Source organism: Cololabis saira, chromosome 1 (genome assembly GCF_033807715.1).
Source record: "Cololabis saira isolate AMF1-May2022 chromosome 1, fColSai1.1, whole genome shotgun sequence".
In the NCBI taxonomy this organism is placed as follows: Eukaryota; Metazoa; Chordata; class Actinopteri; order Beloniformes; family Belonidae; genus Cololabis; species Cololabis saira.
The window spans coordinates 51,447,010-51,466,528 of record NC_084587.1 but is presented as its reverse complement, the minus strand read 5'-3'; the positions used below and the strand labels follow the sequence as shown (position 1 = coordinate 51,466,528).

The 19,519-nt window shown below is 40.2% G+C and overlaps 1 protein-coding gene across 1 annotated transcript; it reads right to left on the bottom strand.

The window, feature by feature from the left end:
• Positions 1–10,474: 10,474 nt before the first annotated feature.
• On the bottom strand, positions 10,475–19,115 carry hand2 (heart and neural crest derivatives expressed 2). Its single transcript, XM_061725855.1, has 2 exons — positions 18,347–19,115; positions 10,475–10,892 (listed from the first exon to the last, which is right to left on the bottom strand). Exons 1-2 carry the CDS (start codon positions 18,920–18,922, stop codon positions 10,770–10,772), a joined length of 699 nt encoding a protein of 232 aa, XP_061581839.1. The 5' UTR covers positions 18,923–19,115; the 3' UTR covers positions 10,475–10,769.
• Positions 19,116–19,519: the final 404 nt, after the last annotated feature.

Here is a 19,519-nt window from a genome sequence, read left to right as displayed (position 1 = left end):
CACAGTTTCTTATTGATAACAACTTTTAATTCCCTAGCAGACAGTTCTGGTGCCGCTCCTTTTCTTGCTGTTTATGAACATGGAGAGAGAAAAAGAGAGCTTACTTAATGTGATAAAACATGTCAATATAAAGCCAGTTACTGGCAAATGTGTACATCTGGTCCATTTTTCTTTTTTTCTTAATAGCCTTTGTATTTCTTTCATTGCATTTTCACAAAAGTCACAAAACTGTGGTCATGTGATTCTTTGTGTTTGTACTTTTCCTGTTTTTTAACAATCAAATTCCATAAAGCACTCCCTTATAGCAGAAAAGCCTGCTGGGTGCGAGGTCCAGGTCCGTAATTGTGTCGGCCACACTATATAAATGTTTGATTTGATTTGAATTCGATGTTGGCATGGATCATGATTTTTTTTTTCAGTGAATTGTTGAATTTTAAACCATTTATACAAGGATTTGCTGTTTACAAGCAGTGGAGAGAAGCAGGGGCAGATACAGGACTGTCTCAGAAAATTAGAATATTGTGATTTTCTGTAATGCAATTACAAAAACAAAAATGTCATACATTCTGGATTCATTACAAATCAACTGAAATATTGCAAGCCTTTTATTATTTTAATATTGCTGATCATGACTTACAGCTTAAAGGAGCTTGAGGCAGGATTTATGAAAAAAATTCGTATACGTTTTAAGTTTTCTACTAATAATGTCAGATGAAGCGTTCCAAACCAAAAAGAATGAGCCCTCTAGTGTATCTCTCCGTTGCCTTGAACAGGCTGTGTGCTGCAAAATGTGCTGCAATTCGGGCCCGAATTTCCCGCGCTGTCCTGTGGATGTGTCGTCACATGACGCTGCATGTGCGTTCTCCCCGTTCTCCTGTGCCGGCTTCACTGTTGGCTGCAGTACCCCCGACGGCCGTCGTGGCGAAGGGTGGCGCTAGAGAGTCTCATTTCTTAAAAGGAGCCTCAAGCTCCTTTAAGAAAACTCAAATATCCTTTATCATATTTTTATTAAATGATATATCCCAGTTGCATTTGAAATGCACACAAGAACACATCTTTCTTGCGGGATTAACAGCAGCAAAGAAAATTGTGGCTATGAGATGGAAAACTCCTCATACTTTAATAACAATGGGCTCTCACTTTCTTAGATATTGTGTATATGGAACTCTCGACGGTGCAAGAGAGAAGAACATTAATACATGGTCTCAATTCGCAGAGGTGCTCCAAAACATGTTTTAAAACTGTACTTGACCTTATAAGGTGCTCCTCTTCGGCTTGGTGTATTGACGTGTATTTATATGTGGTATATTTGCGTAAATATATAGGTACTATGTCTGCGTATGTATATTGACACAAGGCAAATGTTATACAAAATAATTATGCATTATGTAATTTGGTTTGTCCGAGGGGAGAAGGGAGGGAGGGAGGGAGGGGGTGGTGATTGATTTGTATTCTATTTTGTTTTTGTGTGTCATATAAACATATGTATGGAAAAAGAATATTATGTTGATCGGTTTTCAACTATTAAATGTCACATACTTTACATAAATGAAATAATAACAAAAAAGGATCAGATCTGTGGCATGCATTGTCTGGGAGAGCTCAGATTTCCTGTGTATGAAAAGAGTCCCGCTCTGCACAGATCTACCTGTACCTGCTCCACTCTGCTCATAACAGATCTACCTGTACCTGCTCCACTCTGCACAGATCTACCTGTACCTGCTCATACTGCACAGATCTACCTGTACCTGCTCATACTGCACAGATCTACCTGTACCTGCTCATACTGCACAGATCTACCTGTACCTGCTCATACTGCACAGATCTACCTGTATCTGCTCCACTCTGCACAGATCTACCTGTACCTGCTCATACTGCACAGATCTACCTGTATCTGCTCCACTCTGCACAGATCTACCTGTACCTGCTCATACTGCACAGATCTACCTGTATCTGCTCCACTCTACACAGATCTACCTGTATCTGCTCCACTCTACACAGATCTACCTGTACCTGCTCCACTCTGCTCATAACAGATCTACCTGTATCTGCTCCACTCTGCACAGATCTACCTGTATCTGCTCCACTCTGCTCATAACAGATCTACCTGTATCTGCTCATAACAGATCTACCTGTATCTGCTCATAACAGATCTACCTGTATCTGCTCCGCTCTGCACAGATCTACCTGTATCTGCTCATACTGCACAGATCTACCTGTATCTGCTCATACTGCACAGATCTACCTGTATCTGCTCCACTCTGCACAGATCTACCTGTATCTGCTCATACTGCACAGATCTACCTGTATCTGCTTCACTCTGCACAGATCTACCTGTATCTGCTCATACTGCACAGATCTACCTGTATCTGCTCATACTGCACAGATCTACCTGTATCTGCTTCGCTCTGCACAGATCTACCTGTATCTGCTCCTCTCTGCACAGATCTACCTGTATCTGCTCATACTGCACAGATCTACCTGTACCTGCTCATACTGCACAGATCTACCTGTATCTGCTCCTCTCTGCACAGATCTACCTGTATCTGCTCCACTCTGCACAGATCTACCTGTATCTGCTCCGCTCTGCACAGATCTACCTGTATCTGCTCATACTGCACAGATCTACCTGTATCTGCTCCGCTCTGCACAGATCTACCTGTATCTGCTCATACTGCACAGATCTACCTGTATCTGCTCCGCTCTGCACAGATCTACCTGTATCTGCTCCACTCTGCACAGATCTACCTGTACCTGCTCCACTCTACACAGATCTACCTGTATCTGCTCCGCTCTGCACAGATCTACCTGTACCTGCTCATACTGCACAGATCTACCTGTACCTGCTCCGCTCTGCACAGATCTACCTGTATCTGCTCATACTGCACAGATCTACCTGTACCTGCTCATACTGCACAGATCTACCTGTACCTGCTCATACTGCACAGATCTACCTGTACCTGCTCCGCTCTGCACAGATCTACCTGTATCTGCTCCACTCTGCACAGATCTACCTGTATCTGCTCCGCTCTGCACAGATCTACCTGTATCTGCTCCGCTCTGCACAGATCTACCTGTATCTGCTCCGCTCTGCACAGATCTACCTGTATCTGCTCCACTCTGCACAGATCTACCTGTATCTGCTCCACTCTGCACAGATCTACCTGTATCTGCTCCACTCTGCACATATTTACCTGTATCTGCTCATACTGCACAGATCTACCTGTATCTGCTCCGCTCTGCACAGATCTACCTGTATCTGCTCCACTCTGCACAGATCTACCTGTATCTGCTCATACTGCACAGATCTACCTGTATCTGCTCCACTCTGCACAGATCTACCTGTATCTGCTCATACTGCACAGATCTACCTGTATCTGCTCATACTGCACAGATCTACCTGTATCTGCTCCACTCTGCACAGATCTACCTGTATCTGCTCCGCTCTGCCCAGATCTACCTGTATCTGCTCCACTCTGCACAGATCTACCTGTATCTGCTCATACTGCACATATCTACCTGTACCTGCTCCTCTCTGCACAGATCTACCTGTACCTGCTCATACTGCACAGATCTACCTGTACCTGCTCCACTCTGCACAGATCTACCTGTACCTGCTCATACTGCACAGATCTACCTGTATCTGCTCATACTGCACAGATCTACCTGTATCTGCTCATACTGCACAGATCTACCTGTACCTGCTCCTCTCTGCACAGATCTACCTGTATCTGCTCCACTCTGCACAGATCTACCTGTATCTGATCCTCTCTGCACAGATCTACCTGTATCTGCTCCTCTCTGCACAGATCTACCTGTATCTGCTCATACTGCACAGATCTACCTGTATCTGCTCATACTGCACAGATCTACCTGTACCTGCTCCACTCTGCACAGATCTACCTGTATCTGCTCATACTGCACAGATCTACCTGTACCTGCTCCTCTCTGCACAGATCTACCTGTATCTGCTCCACTCTGCACAGATCTACCTGTATCTGCTCCTCTCTGCACAGATCTACCTGTATCTGCTCCTCTCTGCACAGATCTACCTGTATCTGCTCCTCTCTGCACAGATCTACCTGTACCTGCTGCACAGATCTACCTGTATCTGCTCCTCTCTGCACAGATCTACCTGTATCTGCTCCTCTCTGCACAGATCTACCTGTATCTGCTCATACTGCACATATCTACCTGTATCTGCTCCACTCTGCACAGATCTACATGTATCTGCTCATACTGCAGCTACTCATGCTCATAGCGCCACCATGTAGTGAAGGGAAGAAAGCAGATTAAAGTTTTGGTTGTGCTTTGCCCCCCGGAAGGATTGGTGGAATGTTTCTGAGGCAGTTCTTAATAAATTACTGATGTCTCACAGGAATATCAGAAAGTGTACACTGAAGGGCGTGGTTGCCATGGCATCGGTGTAGAACCTACTTAACCCTTGTGCTGTTTTTGGGTCAAGGGAGGGTGAAGGGAGAAAACAAGGAATGAAGGAAAGAAGGAAGTAAGGAAGAAAGGAGAAAAGAAGGAAGGAAGTAGGAAAGGGAGTAAGGAAGGCAGAAAAGATGGAAGGAAGGGAGAAAGAAAGGAAAGAAGGGAGAAAAGGAAAGAAGGGAGGGAGGAAGGAATGGAGAAAAGGAAAGAAAGAAGGAAGGGAAGAAGGAAGGAATGGATAAAATAAGGAAAGAAGGAAGGAAAAGCAAAGAAGGCAATAAAGGAACGAATGACGGAAGGGAGGTAGGAAGAAAAAGGAGTAAAGGAGGGTAAAAAAGGAGGAAAAGAGGAAGGGAAAAAAAATACAATGTTAATAGAGGTGCTATAATTCTTTCCAATAACCTTCAAATGTTGAAATATCAAGTATTTTATTGAGGTTCCTATAAAGGGTTAAAAATAAAAGAGGACTTTTAATGGAAATGAATGTTGTTAGTATAAGTATACAGGCCTGTGACAGAGCTGTGTACAGGACTGTCTCACTAAATTAGAATATTGTGATAAAGTCCTTTATTTTCTGTAATGCAAAAATGTCATACATTCTGGATTCATTACAAATCAACTGAAATATTGCAAGCATTTTATTATTTTAATATTGCTGATCATGGTTTACAGTTTAAGAAAACTCAAATATCCTATCTCAAAAAAATAGAATATTCTGGGAATCTTAATCTTAAACTGTAAGCCATAATCAGCAATATTAAAACAATAAAAGGCTTGCAATATTTCAGTTGATTTGTAATGAATCCAGAATGTATGACATTTTTGTTTTTTTAATTGCAGAAAATCACAATATTCTAATTTTCTGAGCCAGTCCTGTATGTCCTGCAAGCACAGCGGCTGTGGGGTGAATAAGGTCATCGTTTCAAAGGTTTCAAGGTCCCAACCTTTCCTCTGCTATCATCCCCTTCACAACTCCATTCTTCTTTTTTGACTCTTTGTCCTTCTCCATTTTACCCTCAAAATACTATTTTTCAAGTTACAAAACCCATCACATATTTTCCCAGTTACTGTTGAGGTCTTTGTTAACTCTGTTGTCTGGGAACAAACGCTGCATCCACAAAAACACCAGATTCTCAGAATTATCTTTGTTTTCCAAGACTAAATAGGAGCTTGACAGTAAAGGGGAAATTGTGGTCATCTAGTGAAAAAAAAAGGGGGGCCCTGGTGGAAAAGTAACCCAGCATTAGATAAAGGTGGTGATATGGAAGAGGAAAGAAAAGCATGTGGGGTAGAGTGAGCTGAAAGCAGGGGTCGGTATGAGGTAATGGCTCCCACATGTTTGGCTATTATCACAGGGAAAAACTTACTTTTAGGCATTTATCATGTTTCCTAGTCTACTGCATGGTCGTCAGACAGGTGACAAGAAAGATAAGTGTATTTGTTTCTCTGTGGTGGAGGCATACTTTTTTACAGAGATTTAGCTTGCATTGTTGAATCTACTATAATTGTGTCTTGTGTGTTGAGTTTAGTTTTTGAAGAAATGTTTGTATGCAGTTTAATAGTATTCTCATGTTTTGTTGCTAGAAGAGCATTATAGAGGGAATGTCCATGACGTCACAGATGCGACTTCACAGCAGGTTACGCTCACTGAGTGTCAGAAAGACTGAGTGTCAGAAAGACTGAGTGTCAGAAAGACTTGAGTGTCAGCGTAAACTTTCAGTTTGAGCAACTGGAAAACATCTAAAATGGGAAAGAGCTGTTGTGTGATCGACTGTACTCATAGATTTAGCAAGAAATCAGAGTTATCGTTTTACACACTGCTGAAAAATAAGATCCAGTAAGTTTCTTTTCTTCTGGTAGACGTAAATACGTAAAGACGTCCGCCTCCCTATCCAATCAGAACCTTGCCAACCCCCAAACCTAAAAACTCAAATATCCTATCTCAAAAAATTAGAATATTCTGCGAATCTTAATCTTAAACTATAAAACTTAATCAGCAATATTAAAATAATAAAAGGCTTGCAATATTTCAGTTGATTTGTAATGAATCCAGAATGTATGACATTTTTGTTTTTTTAATTGCATTACAGAAAATAAAGAACTTTATCACAATATTCTAATTTTCCGAGACAGTCCTATATATCTAGATGCTCTTTGTTTTGGTTTATACTACATTCTGCTCCGGTTATCATTTTTTTAATGTCTATTTTAACTATTATTTAATCATCTTGTGTTTTTCATTTCATTTCTTGTTTTACTGTCTGAAGTGCATCATAGAGGGGAGGTCACTCGATAAACCCTCTCGCTTTCTGACCTCTCCAGCACATTTTCTTTTATGTTGTTGTTTTATTTATTTTTTATTATTTATTTTTAATTTTTCTCCATTGTATTTTTTTCTTTTCTTCTTTCAAAAATGTGCAAATGAATTAAAAATAAAAAAGGCTGTTGTCCTGCTCTGCCCTCCTGCTGGCTGTAATCAACCAGTGCGGTAACTGGCGGGAAAGCCTGAATTACGGTTCTGCCTTAACTCTCCCGTCTCAGCCAATAGGAGGGCGTCAGCAGGGCGGAAGAAGGCTCTGATTGGTCCAGGGCCGGAGGGGGCGGGCTCTCTATGCATGTGCAAATGGTGTGTAAACATGGTCTACAATGTTATTTACCCGAGTCTGAAATCCCCACATTCAGTACTCGAGTTGTAAAAGAAAATCAGGAGGAATGGTGGATTTTATCATATGGGGACAGATAATTTGTTCTGATTACAAATAATATAATATATTACAAATAATAGCAGTGACCAAAACACCTGCAGAAATACTGCAGGAATGACATAGCAGCAGTTAAATGCAGCCTTCTGTAAGCTTTAAATATCCACTGGGCTTACATCAAATACATCAAAACACAACAATAAAAAACACTTTTCTGAATTTATCAATATGACTCTGTCCTTCACAGGATAGGTAAAATGGATCACTGCAAAAACTCAAAATCTTAACAAGAATATTTATCTTATTTCTAGTTAAAATTCTAGTTAAAATGTCTAAAAAAAACACAATAATAATAATAAATCTTGTCCCACTGGCAGATTTTTCTAATTATTTCAAGTGAAAATGTACTTGAAACAGGTGAAAATTGTCAAATAAGTTATTTTTCTGGTGTTATTTTTCTGGTGATGACTCTAAATGTTGAAATAGCAGTAAAACCACATTCATTGATGAAATGACATAAGGGATAGAAAGGGGGGATGGCAGTTTTACAGGGGGGATGATTTGGACCATTTTATTTCAGGGGGGGTTCCATCCCCCCTCATCCCCCCTCATCCCCCTCATCCCCCCTCCAGTACTCCAGTACTGCCCACATTGATGGTATTTTGAAGAACTTCCTCAGACTTGTTAACGTCACCAGCCACAGTGAAGCTGCCACCGATCTAAATTCCAGGCAGGTGAAAGACTTTGACCAGCTCGGCCCGGTTCCAGCGAGGCCCTGCCTGTGGGGGAATAAGCTGCAGAATCCCTGCTGGGAACTCCCAGGGCAAATAGAAGGGACGCAAATATTCCCCAGGGCATCATTCTATAGCAATTCTATAACCATATCACTATTTCTAATATTTATTTAAAAATAAAGAAAAACACTAACACTAATTATTAAATTAAACAAGGCAACCTTAATAATAGCTGCCATCTAGCAGCCCAAAAGTAGAGGTAAATAACTTTCATTTTACCATGGAAAAGAATATCTGGATTACTTGTAAGCCTAGGAATTATTTGTATTTTCCTCATAATCACACACGAAAGTATTCCCTACAATCCTCACTAATTTGAAACAGGTTACTTTAATTTTGTTGGTCTTAGAAGAAAAGGATGACAATCACGTTACACTGAGCTTATCAGCCCATTCAAACCTTTACAACATTTCATTTTACACTCCTCCAGCAAGTAATACAGTTCAGTTAAGTTCAGAGGGCCAGACTGGGACATTTGAAATTCAGCACTGCTTTCCAGCTTAGTGGGCCCTTGTTTAACATTCAGGAACTAAATGCACATATCTAATTGAATTACCTTGCCTTTGGGGATTAATCAAGTATTTTGAATTTTAATTTAGGCATGGCAGTTGCATTTTATAAATAATTCTGCTTATTAGCAGTTATCAAATGTAAAAAAATAATAATAATAATTTCAAGCGGAGAGTCACCGACCACAAGCCTCTTGCAAGCGAGACACATGCTGCATTTCAAACTGGTTCATACAGAAATACTAACTAAAGAGTTTACACTAAACATAATGTAATGGAAATATTTATTTAAAGTTTATTTATGGAATGGTCTAATTCTAACTCATCCCAAGAGAAGAAAACACTTTTAAAGATGTGAAAATAAAAACATAAGGAGTCAAAGGCAGAATAGCAGGCTGGTCTCCTGGCCCTGGATATTCACCTACGTACCTTTTGTTCAGGAGGTTTGACTGGAGGAAAGTACAGCCAGAAATCAGTCCAGTTAACCAAAGGATGGTTTATTCTCGTCACAACATTGTTTATATCCCAGAAGAAGCATTTACTTAGCACATTTTCACACAAAAACACAAACACGTCATGGTTGGCATCACTATATTCACATCTACATAGAGAGGGGGAGGCAGGGAGAGATCTACACACACACCTGCATGTGTGTGTGTGTGTGTGTGTGTGTGTGTTAGGGATGGAATGACACTATCCAGGTGAAAAAGAGAAAGAAATCATTGTGTGTATAACTCATTCCCGACAGAAGGAAAGACTCAGGACTCCCCTCACGATACAGCAGTGGTACGGAGCTTCTTTACTTTAACAACAACTGGTAGAATTTAATTTAGGGTTTTGTATAAATCTCAGTTTAACTTGAAATACATTCTATTCCCCCACTGTCGAACCTAAACATTAGATCACTGCCTTTATAAATGGGTAAACAATAGATTGGAAAGAGTAGGTCGACTTCAAAAATGTCAATCTGACTGACCAGCGCACGTGCAGAAACGTTAACAGATCTACGATATGAGCAGGACTGGAGATGAGGGGGGGTGAGGGGGGGTGAGGGGGGATGAGGGGGGGTGAGGGGGATGAGGGGGGATGAGGGGGGATGAGGGGGGATGGCATCCCCCCTGAAATAAAAATGGTCCAAATCATCCCCCCTGTAAAACTGCCATCCCCCCTTTCCATCCCTTATGTCATTTCATCAATGAATGTGGTTTTACTGCTATTTCAATATTTAGAGTCATCACCAGGAAAATAACACCAGAAAAATAACTTGTTATTTGACAATTTTCACCTGTTTCAAGTAAATTTTCACTTGAAATAAGTAGAAAAATCTGCCAGTGGAACAAGATTTATCTTCTTATTACAAGCAAAAAAAATCTTGTTCCACTGGCAGATTTTTCTACTTATTTCAAGTGAAAATCTACTTGAAACAGGAGAAAATTGTTGTTTTTTCCAGTGATTCTGTGTCTTGTATTTAGTCTAATGAGATTTTTTTTTTACTAAAATGAGACATTTTAACTAGAAATAAGACAAATATTCTTGTTAAGATTGTGAGTTTTTGCAGTGATCCATTTTACTTATCCTGTGAAGGACAGAGTCATATTGATAAGTTCAGAAAAGTGTTTTTTATTGTTGTGTTTTGATGTATTTGATGTAAGCCCAGTGGATATTTAAAGCTTACAGAAGGCTGCATTTAACTGCTGCTATGTCATTCCTGCAGTATTTCTGCAGGTGTTTTGGTCACTGCTATTATTTGTAATATATTATATTATTTGTAATCAGCACAAATTATCTGTCCCCATATGATCAAATCCACCATCCCCCTGATTCTTCTTTACAACTCGAGTACTGACTATAACCATGAAACAACACCCATAAATACATTGTGCATGTGGCGGGGTTGGGTTGTCTCTCTGTCTCTTCCGTTTCACTTTATTTCCTCTGAGAGCAGGGGTTGATCAGCACGGGCCGCACATCAGTTTGACACAGGTTTCAACACACAACCATTCACACATACAGACAAATCAGAGTTATTGGGTTGGGAGTGTAACTCGGGTTTAATATAATTTAAGATGTAAATCAGGGTGACAGCAACATTTTGCTCCATTATCGTGTTATTTCCCTTCCACCGTGGCCGAGCCAGCAGAGTTACGGCCTACAGGATATCCACTGCAGGTTCCTTTGGGCAGCGTGGAGATTCAGACGGACAGACGGACAGACGGACATCGGTGGCTGCCACACCGGTTATCAGAGTACGCAGCTCAGGCCCCAGCACCGTTTCTGAGGAAGAAGCCCAGGTTGAAAGTGTGTCCTCGGTCTGGACGGCGGAGCTGCTACTGCTTGAGTTCCAGAGCCCACACATGCTGAGGCCATCCCGTCCGACCTTTACTCTTCTTATCACCCGGGGACGAAGAGGACGATGAGGAGGAGGAGGAAATGGCTTTAGGGATCTCCACCTGCAGACACAGATCATGTATCGTTACTGACGAAGCAGATCTGAATGTGTTTGTACAGGAATGGAAACTTTATCTGGAACACACCAAAAGAAAATAAATGGTAGGTACTGTAGGCCTGTGCCACATCTGCACCATACAACAATAAATGATACTGTATAAAATGGTACTGTAAATGAAAAACAAGCAGAGGAAAAAGAAAACTGCGGCCAGCAGAGCAACATGACAGACGTGAGACTGTAAGGGGCAAAGATGAGCAGGTTCACTTGGAGAAGATTATGAGAGTAAAGGAGTAACTACCAAATTCTCTTCAACTGGTTATTATTATTGATTGATTTGATTTGAAGATTTTATTTCGAACATGCAAAAAATAGTACGAAAAAGTGAAAAACAGAATACACACACATATATATATATATATATATATATATATATATATATATATATATATATATATATATATATATATATATATATATATATATATATATATATATATATATATGCAAAAAAGAGTACAAAAAAGTGAAAAACAGAATACATATATATATATATATATATATATATATATATATATATATATATATATATATATATATATGCAAAAAAGAGTACAAAAAAGTGAAAAACAGAATACATATATATATATATATATATATATAAATATATATATATATATATATATATATATATATATATATATATATATATATATATATATATATATATAAATATATATATATATATATATATATATATATATATATATATATATATATATATATATATATATATATATATATATATATACAAAACAAACTCCCAGCATTTAGTTGTGCTACTATGTATGCATGTACTAATAGAAGTAATTATAATGCATAGTATTACATTATCATTACTTTACTATAATACTACAATATAATAGAGAACAATAGACAGCAATGGTATAACAATATACTTGATTAGCTATATAAGAGTAGATATGCTATATATACACTGGTTCATATATTTACCTCCAATTATATACATAAAAATTACTAAATCTATATATCAACAAATCTACATATAACTATAAATCAGTATATATTTATAGAGATATAGATACAGAAACACTGTACATACAATACAACTCAATATATCCATAAACATATAACATATCAATATCCATTATATACATCTATATATCTACATATATTCATACATTTACATATCTACATGTTTATTCGCATCTGTATTTTGAATAGAATGTTTCTTTGTATCTTATTTTAAATGGTGATTTTTTTTGACTTTGTTTTAGCTCCAAGCTCAGGCTGTTCCAGTTTCACTCCGTAGGTCGACATACATTATTATTATTATTATTATTATTATTATTTGTATTGTTATTAATATTATTATTATTATTATTTGTATTATTATTAATATTATTATTATTATTATTATTATTATTTTTATTATTATTAATATTATTAATATTATTGGTAGCATGGCGTGGTGGTGTTAGCAGCGCTGTCGTACAGCAGGGGCCTCTCTGTGTGGAGTTTGCACGTCCTCCCTGTGTTTGAGTGTAATCAAACTTCGCGCAGTCAAAAAACATGACTCTCAGGTTCATTGATTATTCTAAATTGCCCATAGGAGAGAGAGTGTGCAGTTTTTGCGGCCTATATGTGACCCTGTGATGGAGCAATGGTCTTTTCAGGCTCTGCCCCTGCCCTTTTGCCCGTAGAAAGCTGGGCCGGGCTCCAGCAGCCCCCAGTGACCCTGAATACGGATACGGGGGATATAATAAATATATTATTGTTTTCAAATGTATAGCAAAAGGCACACAAGTAAATTAAGAAATGTGATGTTGACTAAAAGGAAATGAACAATACATGAGCTACCGTGAATGTAAAAGGAAAGGATCCTGGACACTTAGTCCATTTGATATGAGGACACAGAGCATGGTATGCTGGTGGGAATTGTCGGCAGCTCCATTTAGAGCAGCTTTTCATGGTTTATCAGCGGTAAACCACTCCAGTCCACTACTGCACCCACTAACCCACCAGACATCATTCATGCAATTCAGTGGAAAACAAAAGCGTGGCTAGATCTGAGCTGGACTTCATCCGTGAAGCAGTGGCTTTGTTGTATAAACCTGTTCTTTTGAGCAACAACAAAGATAATATGAAATGAGATTATCACCCCACAAAAAACAGTACTCATCAGTAAAGACAAAGCCTATTTTATTCATTGATTCTCTCTTTTTAATTTTTTCAATGTTTTGCTTGTTTACTGGTTTTTCCTATATTATCCAATCAAGGTAGAACAAATCTTTATTTCCACTGCTGCTTTTATTCAATAGCGCAGACCTACTGACAAAACAACACAAAGACAAGAACAGAGATAGTGATAAAAGAGAGTTCTGGGGCCAGTTGATTTGATGACGTGGCCCCTGGGCTTTGGAAGGTTTGATAAGCTTCTGAATTATTTTCACCACATTTATAAATCCGCACCTACGCATATTTTTCATATACAGGACTGTCTCAGAAAATTAGAATATTGTGATTTTCTGTAATGCAATTACAAAAACAAAAATGTCATACATTCTGGATTCATTACAAATCAACTGAAATATTGCAAGCCTTTTATTATTTTAATATTGCTGATCATGGTTTACAGTTTAAGAAAACTCAAATATCCTATCTAAAAAAAATAGAATATTCTGGGAATCTTAATCTTAAACTGTAAGCCATAATCTGCAAATTTCCCCTCTGAGGGACTATTAAAAGGTTTATCTTATCTTATTAAAATAATAAAAGGCTTGCAATATTTCAGTTGATTTGTAATGAATCCAGAATTTATGACATTTTTGTTTTTTTAATTGCATTACAGAAAATAAAGGACTTTATCACAATATTCTAATTTTCTGAGACAGTCCTGTAAATCTTAGTGATTGTGGAATTGTGTGCACATTCACGAGTCTGATTTCTCATCCCACCCTGCAGCGCGGGTGTATAGCCATATGCGGACTTCCCAAAGTCTTTTGTAGAAAGATATCTCTGCACCACAAACACATGAGAATGAAAGTATAGCAAATAAAAGACACGATTAAGTCCAAATAAGATGTTTATAGCTGAAGTAGCTAAACAAAAACAAATGAATCAATTCCTTTTTTGCAAGCATACTCTGCGCCCTGAATGCAGTCGCGCCGCGCAGGGCGACACATGAAGGAAAGGTTATGGATAAAATCAATACGAGCTCCAAATCTTAGAGCTGTTACAAAAAAAGGTATTTCAAGATCGTAAGAGTAATCTTCCTATAATCATATCTACTTCATTCTGCTGCACATTTCACTTTTTAAAAATATGTTAATAAGAGCTGTCATTTGTCTGTAACAATCATATGCTGTAACAATGCACCTTTCAATAACCACGTCTACCTCATACTGCTGCACCTTTCACTTTTTTTTTATTGTATATATGTTAATAAGAGCCACATTTGTTTAATTACTGCACATTTGTTTATTTACTGTTTGCTACTTTTTAAATCTGCACAGTGAGCGAAATAACCGGAGTCAAATTCCTTGTCGGGCCAATGTTCAAACTTGGCCAATAAAGCTGATTCTGATTCTGATTCCTAAATCACAACCCCGTGGAAAAAAATATCCGTAGCAATTACTATAAAATAAGCTCATTCAATAAAAGAGAACCATGAAAAATTACAATAAAAACGGCATCAGATATAATCACTATCATACATCTTAGTGACATGGATTTCTATGTTGTGTTCACTCTCCGCAGACTCTCCAGGACTGTTTTCAGTTTCCAGCTGCGGGTTTAAGATGCTTCAGATTCGGTCCTTAAACAAAGCGCCTTCGCGAGGGAAAATAACAGCTTTCGAATAAAAGGCTGCACACTTTGCTGTACGACCAATTATTATTTGGTATTTTTTTCCAAACAAATTTCCGGCGACTATGGAGGAAAAAAACACGACGCTAAATAATATAGTAATGGAATGTAGTATTGATCTCGGCTCATAAACAGCCGGGTCCAGCAGGGAGAGTCCTCTGCAGAAACAACACGAATAAAGGAATAAAAAACATCGAAAAAAAGCTCCCGACAACAGACACAACAAAAATAATGATAAGAACAAACAAAGAACCACGTTCTCTTATCACCGTTTTTCAAATTTAGCCAGACCAATATATGTTTGCATAATGATTTAAACTTTGTGGTGAAACTGCTGCAAAAGTGGATATGATTATTAGTTTTCTGAAAAAATAAAAATAAAAATGAAGCTGGCCAGCTTAAATAAAGCTTACCTTGAGTAAAAAGGATCCATATCATACAATTAAAAAGTCCATAAAACTAACTGATATTTAAAAAACGGCAAATATTGTAAAAAATATATAAACTCGTATATTATGGCCTCCTATAAACTTTGATCGTAAAGATACATAAACCCTCCCAAGCAAACACACACACTCTTCCCTTTTCCTTTCCATTTGTTCATTTTCACTGCTTAATTACAACATGACGGTCTAAAACCCGACTAAAATCCCTTATTTCATTGATACATGCACTTAAAAATGTTTCAATATATCAATATTTCTTTTTTCTTTTTTTAAAGCGTGTATTATATTGACATATTAGGTTAGTCGTTGTTGTTAGTAATCTATATCTAATTTAGAATCTGAATTCCAGAGTGCAGTTCCATTGGTTTTTCCATCAGTTGTTGTGGCTGCGACCACGCCACACCTCCAGACATCCAACAGGAACAATTCCATTCTAGGCTGCTCTATTTTGTTTGTACACTATTATTCTGAAATAAAAAAAATAGCATGATTCTCATGTTTTATTTTAAAAAAGGACAATTTTTACCTTTGGTCAGCGAACACAAAGAAGAGGTTTAACAAGCATAAAGCTTGTTAACCAGCAATTTGATACTACTGGCAGCAATTTGATACTACTGGTGCGTGTGTGTGTGTGTGTGTGTGTGTGTGTGTGTGTGTGTGTGTGTGTGTGTGTGTGTGTGTGTGTGTGTGTATGTGTGAACAAAGAGATGTACAATTTCATGCGGAGCTCCTATAAATGCCACGCGATTAGAAAAAGCGCTCAAATGGATTTCAAACTCCTGCGTGTGCCACACAAATACCTGGCAACTTGTAAACATGAAATCCTACGGGCAGCAGGAGAGAGTGGGGTCAAAACGATGAGCATTAGAAACTGGAAGGGGAAAACATCCAAAAGTGATTCCTGCCCAGTCTCTGTAGCAGAGAACCTCTAGTCTGAATCTGCTCTCAGCCAACACGTCTGAAGGCAACTCCTTTTCTGCTTCCACTCTTATGTGTTCAGTCATTATCACAAATGCAATCCTGATGGAAGGGGAAAAAAAGGCCAGTTTTCTTATCAGCACAATTATTTACTCTTTTTGGTTTTCAATTCATAGTTGTGGGGTTTAAATGTAATGGAAATGTAGTGTTTCCACTCCCCTCGGCGGGCTTTTAAACCCGCCTGCAGGAACAGGAATATTAGAGGACCTGGGAACTATTTTACACGAAGCTGCAGTGGCTGCTGCACACTCGATTCCTCAGACACAATAATACTGGAAGGTGCTGCATTTGGAGACCTCGATGGTTCAAATGATAACATGAACGATGCATTTCAATTCCAAAATGAAAATATAAATTATTTTGAATTTGACGCTTAACTTGACTTTGATGGAGGATTTTGATGATGAAAACTTATTTATAACTTCAGGATGGCTTATCTGCATTTAGAAAAAAAAATACAATTACAAATATCTAAAATAATTACTACAAAACAAATGTATAAAAGAAGTCGGTCTGTGTGTGTGCATTTGATATCACTTTTATGATATGTAGTTTTCTCTATACAGGTTTAGGCCAGATTTCTATCGCCATGTGCGGAAAAGAAAAGCAATAACCCAAAAAGTTGAAAACAAAATCCTTTCCGCGTGTTGTATTTTAGTTAATCATTTCCTGATGCGAGCGGGCTATGGGCAGTATGTTTCCCTAACACAATAAGAGACACTTTCTCATAAAATAAGCACAACGGGACTGTTCTTGTCGAAGCGCTTTTCTTTTCTGGGTTGAAAACCTGCTACAAACGTCTCATTTAAGACACAAAGTCCACGGTAAATGCCGGTGCTACATTGTAAAACTAGTTAATATCTTCAACATCCAACCAGTGAATGTGAGGAAACGTAAATGTCTCCAGTTGTTGAGATCAGAACAACCCGCGGAAATAAAAACAAACTGATATGATGAAAATGTGCCATTTGCATCGATTTAAAAAGGCATCATCAATTTTGGATTCACAACCTACATTATATTACACAATAACTTACTTTTTTCCTTTGTCACTGTACATTCTTATTTCATTTATTTGCAGTATTTCCCTGCGCGCATCTGCACCAGACTGGAACCCTGAGATGTGTTTCCTTCTGAGGGAAACCGCCCTGCAAGGCCTGGGCTGGCTCTCTGTGTGTGAGGTTTTTACCTCCACTATAACTCGACAACTGGCCAGATTCTAGAGACCGATGTTCTCTTCATTTCTGCTGCTTCGTCGAAAAAGGCTACCGCCGCATAAACCGACAGCGTCCGTCTATCGACTTTTGCCACCCTATCAAAAATGCTCCCTAATGGTTTTCTACCTTTTGCAGAGCTACAATTTTACTGTGTTTTACTCTTATAGCCCACTTCACCCCACCCCCTAAGTGATCCTTGTCTCTTGCCAGGCCGTCATTGTAAATAAGAATGTGTTAATAATGACCTGCCTGGTTAAATAAAGGCCAATGACTGAATGAATATCAAATAAAGCGATAGAATTGTTTTTTTTTTCTCGTTATCGTATAAATGTTCACAAAGTGTAATGCAATTCATGTCAAGGATCAAATAATCCCAAATTATTAATTTTAAATCAATATTTCAGGGGTAGCATAATTTGATAGTCCAGTAACATCCTATCAAATAATGCTCCCGTCACTTAATGCATTCAAGTAAGGGATGCAGGAATTGATGTTCTCCCGGTCCTGGTGTTGTGCCAAAAAGTGATTGCCTGCCAGAATGTGATTTCTTCTGATTTCTGGCCGCGGGAGCGCGCACAGCAGCACGTTGAGCGATAGCGCTAAAACGTCAGATTTTCACATTATGAAGCTCAATAATGAGATCAAGTCATATTTAGGCAGCAACAACTTTTCATATTTGGGCTTCAATCAATTTTTGGCAGGTGAAAATGCCTATTTTGTGTTGTAATGGTCCTTTAAAATAGTTAAAAGCAATCCTGTGAGCTCTAGTGTTTATATTATGATCAAGAATGAGATCAAATCATATTTAGGTAGAAACAACCTTTCATTAATTGTATTTGGCCTTCAATCAATTTTTGGGAGGTTAAAAGAGCCATTTTCAGGGGAGAAATCAGATTCTGGCAGGCAGTCTCCGGCTCCGTGGTTCTTACCGGCTCTCTCCTCCGGCTCTCCCGGCCCTCGGACTTCCTCAGCTCGGCCTTGAAGCAGTGCGCGTCCCCGTGCGGGCCGTCCTTGTCCAGGATGTCCATCAGGTAGGAGATGTAGCTGGTCGCCAGCCGCAGCGTCTTGATCTTGGACAGCTTGGTGTCCGCGGGCACGTTGGGGATGCAGTCCCGCAGCTCGGCGAAGGCCGTGTTGATGCTCTGCGTCCTGCGCCGCTCCTTGCGGTTGGCCGTGGGCCTGCGCTTCACGGGCCGGGGGTGCGGGTGCGGGTGCCCGGCCACCGTGCTGAGGGCGGCGGGCCTGGGGATCAGGGATCCGTGTCCGTACTGGTGGTGGTGGTGCGGGTCCGGGCCCGCGGCCCCGCCGCCCTCGGTGCCGTGGTACTCCGGGCTGTACCCGGGCGGGTACCCGTACTCAGGCGCGGACACGTCTGCGTGTCCGATCACCCAGCTGGTGAAGTAGGGGGGCGCGCCCCCGTCCCCCGCCGCGGCGTGCATGGAGTAGTGGTGGCCGTCGTGGGGGTGCACCAGCGCGGGGTGCGGGAAGCCGGACACCAGGCTCATGGTCCCGCATAGACTCACGCCGAGGCGCGGGCACGGGTCCGGGGGGGATGAGGGGACTGATCAGCTACTGGACGCTGCGGAGGTTTAGCATCCCCACCACCTTCCGAGGAGGGAGCAGCAGCCTCCCCGCCAACGGGGCCGCAACACTCACCCGCAACCCCGCAGCCCTGCAGCACTCACCCGCAACCCCGCAACCCCTGCAACCCCGCAACACTCACCCTCAACCCTGCAGCCCCGCAACCCAACCCTGCAACCCCGCAACCCTGCAACCCTGGCTGCAACCCTGCAACACTCACCCGCAACCCTGCAACCCCGCAACACTCACCCGCAACCCTGCAACCCTGCAGCCCCGCAACCCAACCCTGCAACCCTGCAACCCCGCAACGCTGCAAAACCCTGCAACCCCGCAACACTCACCCTCAACCCTGCAGCCCCGCAACCCTGCAGCCCCGCAACCCAACCCTGCAACCCTGCAACCCCGCAACGCTGCAAAACCCTGCAACCCCGCAACACTCACCCGCAGCCCTGCAACCCTGCAACCCTGCAACCCCGCAACCCTGCAGTCCCGCAACCCCGCACCCCCGCAACCCCGCAACC

Excerpts from the sequence above, each read along its gene's own strand:
- hand2 (XM_061725855.1), bottom strand. The coding sequence starts at position 18,922 with ATGAGCCTGGTGTCCGGCTTCCCGCACCCCGCGCTGGTGCACCCCCAC. Across the intron at positions 10,893-18,346 it reads AGAGCCGGAGGAGAGAGCCG|GTGGAGATCCCTAAAGCCAT; the intron begins GTAAGAACCACG and ends CTGTGTCTGCAG.